The sequence below is a fragment of the Panulirus ornatus genome, chromosome 46 (assembly GCF_036320965.1).
Source record: "Panulirus ornatus isolate Po-2019 chromosome 46, ASM3632096v1, whole genome shotgun sequence".
Taxonomy (NCBI): domain Eukaryota; kingdom Metazoa; phylum Arthropoda; class Malacostraca; order Decapoda; family Palinuridae; genus Panulirus; species Panulirus ornatus.
This window is the reverse complement of record NC_092269.1, coordinates 17,961,655-17,970,547: the sequence shown is the minus strand read 5'-3', so window position 1 is coordinate 17,970,547 and position 8,893 is coordinate 17,961,655. Positions and strand designations below refer to the sequence as shown.

General features: G+C 39.8%; 1 protein-coding gene across 1 annotated transcript in view; it reads left to right on the top strand.

The window, feature by feature from the left end:
• LOC139763325 (ionotropic receptor 21a-like) overlaps positions 1–8,893 on the top strand; it is a 638,186-nt gene that overhangs the window by 588,560 nt on the left and 40,733 nt on the right. Inside the window, exon 3 of the mRNA XM_071689347.1 lies at positions 4,751–4,763. Within this exon, the coding sequence (XP_071545448.1) occupies positions 4,751–4,763 (13 nt within the window). The remainder of the gene's footprint in view (positions 1–4,750; positions 4,764–8,893) is intronic.

The following is an 8,893-nucleotide window of genomic DNA, read 5'->3' as shown; positions in this document are numbered from 1 at the left end:
GTGGCATTTCACTCTAATCCTTGCACTCCTTTCACTCTCCTACATTTTCAGGCCCCGATAACAGAAAATCTTTTTCACTCCATCTTTCCACCTCCAATTTGGTCTCCCACTTCTCCTCGTTCCCTCCACCTATGACACATATATCCTCTTGGTCAATCTCTCCTCATTCATTCTCTCCATGTGCCCAAACCATTTCAAAATACCCTCTTCTGCTCTCTCAACCACGCTCTTTTTATTCCCAGACATCTCTCTTACCCTTATGTTACTTACTCGATCAAACCACCTCACACCACACATTGTCCTCAAACATCTTATTTCCAGCACATCCATCCTCCTGCGCACAACTCTATCCATAGCCCACGCCTCGCAACCATACAACATTGTTGGAACCACTATTCCTTCAAACATACCCATTTTTGCTTTCCGAGATAATGTTCTCGACTTCCACACATTCTTCAAGGCTCCCAGGATTTTCGCCCCCTCCCCCACCCTATGATCCACTTCCGCTTCCATGGTTCCATCCGCTGCCAGATCCACTCCCAGATATCTAAAACTCGTTACTTCCTCCAGTTTTTCTCCATTCAAACTTACCTCCCAATTGACTTGACCCTCAACCCTACTGTACCTAATAACCTTGCTCTTATTCACATTTACTCTTAACTTTCTTCTTTCACACACTTTACCAAACTCAGTCACCAGCTTCTGCAGTTTCTCACATGAATCAGCCACCAGCGCTGTATCATCAGCGAACAACAACTGACTCATTTCCCAAGCTCTCTCATCCCTAACAGACTTCATACTTGCCCCTCTTTCCAAAACTCTTGCATTCACCTCCCTAACAACCCCATCCATAAACAAATTAAACAACCATGAAGACATCACACACCCCTGTCGCAAACCTAAATTCAGTGAGAGCCAATCACTTTCCTCTCTTCCTACACGTACACATGCCTTACATCTTCGATAAAAACTTTTCACTGCTTCTAACAACTTGCCTCCCACACCATATATTCTTAATACCTTCCACAGAGCATCTCTATCAACTCTATCATATGCCTTCTCCAGATCCATAAATGCTATATACAAATCCATTTGCTTTTGTAAGTATTTCTCACATACATTCTTCAAAGCAAACATCTGATCCACACATCCTCTACTACTTCTGAAACTACACTGCTCTTCCCAGTCTGATGCTCTGTACATGGCTTCGCTCTCTCAATCAATACCCTCCCATAGAATTTACCAGGAATACTCAAGAAACTTATACCTCTGTAATTTGAGCACTCACCTTTGTCCCCTTTGCCTTTGTACAATGGCACTATGCAATCATTCCGCCAATCCTCAGGCACCTCATCATGAATCATACATACATTAAATAACCTTACCAACCAATCAACAATACAGTCACCCTCTTTTTTAATAAATTCCACTTGAATGCCAACTAAACCCGCTGCCTTGCCGGCTTTCATCTCCCGCAAAGCTTTTACTACCTATTCTCTGTTTATCAAATCATCCTCCCTAACCCTCTCACTTTGCGCACCACCTCGAGCAAAACATTCTATATCTGCCAATCTGTCATCAAGCGCATTCAAAAAACCTTCAAAATAATCACCTCATCTCCTTCTCACATCACCACTACTTGTTATCAACTTCCCATTATCCCCCTTCACTTAGGTTCCCACGTGCACTTTCGTGTAATAATCACATCACTAGGGGAGACACAAGAGAGAAATATAACAGTCGGTTGATATACAACGAAGAGACTTAGCTAGGACACCATTAATTAAACATACGATTGTCCATGCCAAAGAACGAGCGTATCATAAACTTATCATTTTACAAATTTTATCAACAATAAAGTTGTCTAACTTGTATAGATCATCACTAATATTTGTGCATTTAATAATAGAAGATTCAATGATATTTTCCTTGGTAATAGAGTTAGTTGATAATTGAGACGGCATTACTCCAGTCGATACAACAATCATAGTTCTTAACGTGATTGAACAAGGCATTTGATTCTTGTCCCGTTCTTATACTATATTTATGTTGCTTAAGTCTAACAAAGATCTTTGCCAGTCTGCCCAACATAAAACTTGGAAAAATTTCTACATGCCACTTTATAGATGCACCCAGGAGAATTTTCTTTTGAATTCCTGATTAAGATATTCTTCATAATATTATCGTTGCTGAAGGCAACATTTGCATTAAAGGGTTTAAGCAACATGGGAAGTAAAGTAATTATCAAAATAGAGAACTAAAAGATTCTTGGTGTTATTCATTCATTTCATTCATTCATTTGTTCGGTTTAACGGCCAGCGACCTATAAGTAAGGTCATTAGGCCTGCAACCCTGTTTGATTTTTGACTGTATAAAGTCCCTACATAGCAATAACGTCAATACCTATTAGTACTACCTACTCCTAGAGGAAAAAAAAATGGAAGAAATGTTGGTAAGTGGTTATTGTGTCAACGTGGCAGCAAACACCACCCAGACGGTGGTAGACGGTTTATTTCTGACCAGCGTGTTCACTTCTTGCACTTTCAGACCAGAATTCTCGACGAACTGTTCGTATTGTTCTGCCGGGCGACAGGCAGTAGTATCTCTTCTCCTGGTCATCACAATACCACACTTTAACGTTAATTCGTCTCGACGCAGCCGGAGAGGAGGTACATTTGCCTCAACTTCCAATGGCGGAACTCTGGTACATGACAGAGCTCCAAGACACAATCGCAGGCATTTATTCTGCAGCACATCCAATCTTCTCAGGGTACAGTCGCTCGCCGAAGCATACATTTGAGAGCCATAGTTCAGTTTACTTCTAATAAGGGCTTTGTACAACATTGATAAAGATTTCCTGTCAGCTCCCCAAAATGAACCCGAAAGATACTTAAGAATATTTAACCACATATTACTATTGGTGATCAAATGATCTATATGTTTCTTCCAATTCAATCTTCGGTTATTACAAAAGGAGATCGAGTTGTAGTCTAATTTTAGCTACAAATTCGGGGTCTTATTTCTACGGATAAAAACAACGCGACACTTAGTTGGTGAAAACATAAATCCCCACTGTAGCGCCCAACGTTGAACGGATTCAAGTGCAACTTGAACCCGCTTAGCCGAAAATTGTGCATTAGGCGAAGATGTGCCATATTGCACAATCATCAGCATAAAGTGAGTATTTAAGGTTTCGAGGGACGGAAGCTGGAGACAATATCATTGATCATAATGTTAAATAATGTTGGGCTCAAAACGCTGCCTTGCGGCACCCCATTTTCTTGGACAAATATGTCCGAGATTAGGTTTGATGCAGTAAACTTGACAGCGAATGTTCTGTCACGTAAGAAATTTTTTATAAAAACAGGTAAAGAGCCTCTTAAACCAATAGCATAAAGTTTGCTTAAGATTCCGTTTCGCCATGTCATGTCTAAGGCTTTTTCAAAATAGAAAATAAAAAACTGCAGTTAAAAAATCTTTCTTTATAAAGGTATCTAAAATGTTATGTTCTAAATTTATTGAATGATGCATTGCACTTCTGTGTTTACGAAATGCACACTGTTAATCATTTAATAAATTTTGCAATTCTAATAAAAAAGTAGTCTTTTACTAGCTATTCATTCCATGACCTTGCAAATGCAGCTCGTCAATGCAATGGGTCGAAACGAACTGATATTCGCAATGCGTCCAGAACCTTTTGGGATGGGGATGACGTGCGCAAAGTGCCATGAGTTTGGAAAAGTTCGAGACGTCCAAATTTCATTGTACAGTGCTAACAGCTTAGTCAGGTTGGCCTGACTAAGATGCTAAATCATCTCGTAGGTTATCCCGCTGGGTCCTGGGCTGGAACCTTTACAGGATTTCAGGGCAAGAAGTAATTCTTTTAGAGTAAATGCATTATTATATGGCATAGTTTCATCTTCTGTGGCGAAGTCAATCACTGTCTGCTCGGCCTGACGGTAAAAATCGTTGATCATAATTGGCCGAGCTACTTATGTCTGAGAATCTCCGAGCTATGTCAACTGGGTCGTCTATGGTGCCGTCTTGCGTGATGAGTTGAGGGATGGATGGCTGTTTATATTTTCAGGCCATTTTCTTTATTTTGGACCATATCTGACTGCAGCGTGTGTCTTTATTAACAGTTGAAACATAGCCCCGCCAGGAGTTTCTTTTTGCTTGCCTTATTGTTCTTCTTGCCTGAGCCCTCGCTTGTTTATATGCAATGAGATTGTTATCTGAGGGCTTTGTCGAAAATCCTATAACTCCTATTGCGCTCACGCAGTTCATTTCGGCAATCTGGTGTCCACCAAGGAACTCTATGTTTTGTGGATAGTGTAAGGATCTTAGGAACAGAGGCCTCAGTAGCCCTGAGGATGGTATTGGTTACATTATTGACCTTTGTGTCATCACCGGATATATCTAGGACGGCTTGTCTTGAGAATGACCCCAAGTCTGCTTTCTTATAATTGAATCGGATTGGAGACGGTCTGGTACTATTGTCACATGTATAAGAAAGACAGATTGGGAAGCGGTCACTTCTCAAGGAGTCGTCATAAGTACCCCAGGTGATGTCATTTAGTATATCCGGGGATGACAAAGATAAGTCGATGGCTGAGATATTTCCTGTCCGATCATTTAAACAAGTTCCACTACCATTGCTCAGCGAGATTAGAATTGATGATATAATTCACTATTTGCTTCCCGCGAGTCTGCCTGTATACTTCCCCACTGATGATGATGAGCGTTGAAGTCTCCAAGAAATAGTTTTGTGTGGGGTAATTGACTAAAGATCAAAGCAAACTCATCACCATAAAGTGCATTGGAACTGGGAAAGAAAATTGAACAAATAGCCAAGTACGTGTTATAAAATTTTACTCTACATGCGACAGCTTCTAGAGTAGAATTCAAAGTCACTCCTGTATGGGGTAAGCTTTGGTGTACATAAATGGCTACCCCATGATCTTCTATACGTGTGACAGTTATCTAAAACAACACAATCTTCGACTGTGCTGTTCAGATTGGTCTCTTGTAGACAAATAACGGATGGCCTATATAATGCAAGCAACAGTGATAGTTGTGCTTGCTTATTCCTAAGACATCTACAATTCCACTGAATAACATTGAACGCTTTGGTTTAAGATTTCTTTAGCCGACCAGCTTTATGAACCTTTTTTTGGGACTTGGGCGAGTCCAAGGGGGAACAGGATCGGCTCCTGATAGTGGGGAAGGTATTGTCGTCCATCGGTTCCACCGACGAAGACTTCGTCGAGGAAGGCCTCCTCGCTGGAGCCACAGGAACAATGACGTGCGACATAGTTTCTTTTGAAATTTTAACCAAATTTGTCTTGTCCTCTTTCATGTTATTCGGTCTAACAGAACAGCTGGCTTTTGAGTATGAATCTTTGTCGGTTGTATCGTCAGAGTCAGTGTTAGTGTCGCTCTGCTTCGTCAAAGGTTCGTCTGGAGTGGTGGTGCGTGCTTGAGTAATTCGCATAGTCTGAGTAGCAACTGTAACCATGACCGGCTTACATTTCAGTGCCGTAGCATAGGACTCATTGGGTTTGGGAGTCTGGTGAGTCTTCTTCACCCTCTTTCTTGCTTTACCATATGAAATGTTCATTGCCTTAGCTGCGCAGACTTCCTTCTCAAACTTGCACCGGGAACATTCTCGGTACGAGCTTGAGTGGTTGCCACCACAGTTAACGCAAAGTACCACTTTGGCTGTACAATTGTCAGCCATATGATCCTCGCTGGCACACTTTCCATATCGAGATGAAAGAGTACAGGACTTTTCACCATGACCAAACCTTTGACATTCAAAGCATCGCAAGAGGTTTGGTATGTAAGGTTTCACAGTTACCTTAACACAACCTACGGCAATGTCATTCGGCAATTTCCATTTTCCGAAAGTTAGAGTGGGTTTTACGTCGCTCGCCATCAATAAGTTTCGTAATATATCTAGCAGCAATCACTTCCTCGTCTGCAAGTTCATTTACTATGTCGTCCTCACTCATGCCCATGACATCAGGACAGAAGATTACTCCTCTGCATGGTTCATGGTCACCGGAATGGAAGCCACAACATAGTAAAAATGAATTTTTTTCAGCTAGCTTTGGTAGGTCTGCCACTTGATTTGATGACTTAGTTTTAACAAGAAGATCACCACTAGCCAGTATCCTTACCATCTCAACAGCACCAGCTAGGCCGTCAATCACTTTCTTGATGAGGAAGGGGTTGAGGGAAGATAGAGTTGTTGAACCAGTCGCATGTAACATACCAAATTCTGTATTTTTTTACTTAATGTCCAGCGTGAGTCGGTTACCACCACTACTCCCGTTGTTTGGCTTACTAGAATCCATACTAGTGGGGCTAGGCCCCAGATTTTGGGGTGGCTTACCACCCCACACACAAGGTACTTATGACACCTTACCTCTTCTCTAAGAAAATATACGAGGCAGCTGATCGGACAGAAAAGCGCCCCAAAGTAGGGCCAGCCGGACGTACCAAACTGGGTTAAGTTCTCCAGTGGTCACCTCTCAACTGGGCGCATAATTGTGTCCCACCACCACCACCAGCCAGCATTCGTGAAATGTACCAGTGGTCCATCAACGCCAGAAACACCGGTCAACACTCACTTGCCTGTAAACACAAAAAGAGAAAAGTAAGCACAAAAAGTAAACACAAATAAAATTTAGGGGAGGAAATGGGGGAATGCTTCACTAAGCTAAAGAGCTAAGCTAAGCCAAGAAAACGGTAAATAAGGGAAACCTTCTTTTACCAGTTCGTGGTGTCAATGGGAGGTTTGGGCTCAACTTTATAAAATGATTTCTTTGCCAACATAAGGGATTTATTAATGAAAGATCTAGGGTACTTTAACTTAGATCCAATAGAATATATCTTCTCAAACTCATCATCAATATACTGTGGACTGCAAATACGTAATGCCCGAAGGAACATAGATTAAAATGACGATAATTTAATTGTCATGTTAAGATGAGTAATAATGGATATATGAGCACACATTGGTAGAATTTCTGTATATGCTAAACTTAAACATGTTTCCTTGCCTATGGATCATGCCATCAAAAAATGGTAACATACCATTACTTTCATTTTCTTCAGTAAATTTGATGGAATGTACTAAATTGTTAGGTAAGGGAAGAGATATTTGTAAAATTTTCATTTGTTGGCTAAACAAAGAACATCATCTACATACCTAAACTAAATTGCATTGGAAGGTAAGATATCCTTTATTAATTTTGTTTTAAAAAATTCCATATAAAGATTACTTAGTACAGGTGAAAGAGGGTTACCCATTGCCATACCAAATTTTTGAGCATAATAATCTCATTGAATTGAAATACAGTTTTTTATACATACTTTTATCAGTTCATTGATAACAGACTTTGAAACAGATAAATGAATATCATCCAAGACATCAAACAAATATTCTAAAACATCATCAACTGGAACTTTTGTGAAGAGTGAGGAAAAATCAAAGCTAACTAGTTTGAAATCAAAGTTAACATCGCTATTGTTAAGGTTGTTGACTAAATCCACATTGTTCTTGATATTAGAATTTGGCATCATGCCTACTAAAATGCGTAATAAAGAAACAAACCATTGTGTAAATCTATATGTGATGGAGCCTACTTAACTCACTATAGGTCTTGCTGGAAGATTTTGCTTGTGTTTTGATAAGTCCATACATATATGGCAATGAGGGGGACAAAGATGACAAACTTTTGATAAGAGAACGATTACCTCTCAACAACAACTTCATTTCTTTATTGAAATGGGAATTAACTGCTTCTAGGGGATTCTTACTGAGTTTAGAATATGCTGTGTAATCATTTATAAGATCATCCATTTTAAATAGATAGTTACTTTCGTCTGAAATCACAACAGTGTTAGTCTTATCCGCGTTAGTAATATGTATATCATTGTCTTTTTCTAAGGTGGTAATAGCTCTTATGAATCTTTTAGGGCAATCAAGTTCCACTGGTTTTGACAAACTGCATACACTGAACCCTTACAGATATCAATTTCATCATTAGTTAAATTACTGTATTTCTCTAAATTGCAAAAAGACTTTGTGACATCAACACAGCTGGCTTCCTTGTTTGAGCACACAAAACTTAATCCGTAGCCTAAGGTACACAAGGAATCTGTATCTAGTTGTTTATGGGATAGATTTATCACAAACGAAGGATTTATATTCTTAGTCCAGTCGCTGTTTTCGATAAGATGGTCCACCTTACAAATTAGTTTCATTTGTAGCCTATTGCATTCGTTGGACTCTTAGGAACATATTGATCACGCGCAACATTGTGATCCTTTCCAACATGGATTCCACACGGCTATTCTATAGCTTCTCTGCAAGCTGTCCTTTACTTTCTCCTTTCGTTACTGCTTTCTCCAAATCGTTACTCAAGGCCCTGCAACTGAAATTACGATTTGGAATCGGTTTGAAATACCTTGATGAACAAGTGATACCAAGATCTGTCCTACCTCAAGGATTGTTGCAAATGTCTGGTCGACCATTTGACCAATTCCAAAACATCATTTTAAAGAAACACATTGAATCAAAGAAGATTAAAAGGAAGGAGGCGTTTTCTATTATAAGAGAGAAGACACGTGTCTTTCAAATGGAAATACCGACATATTGGAAGAAATGGATGTTGGACTATTGGTAAAATAGATTAAGGAATGAACGCAATAGGCTACAAATGAAACTAAAATGTAAGTTGGACCATCTTATCAAAAACAGCGACTGGACTAGGAATACAGATCCTTCTTTTGTGAAAAATCTATCCAATAAACAACAAGATAAAGATTCCTTGTATGTCTTAGGCTATGGATTAAGTTTTGTGTGCTCAAACAGGGAAGCCAG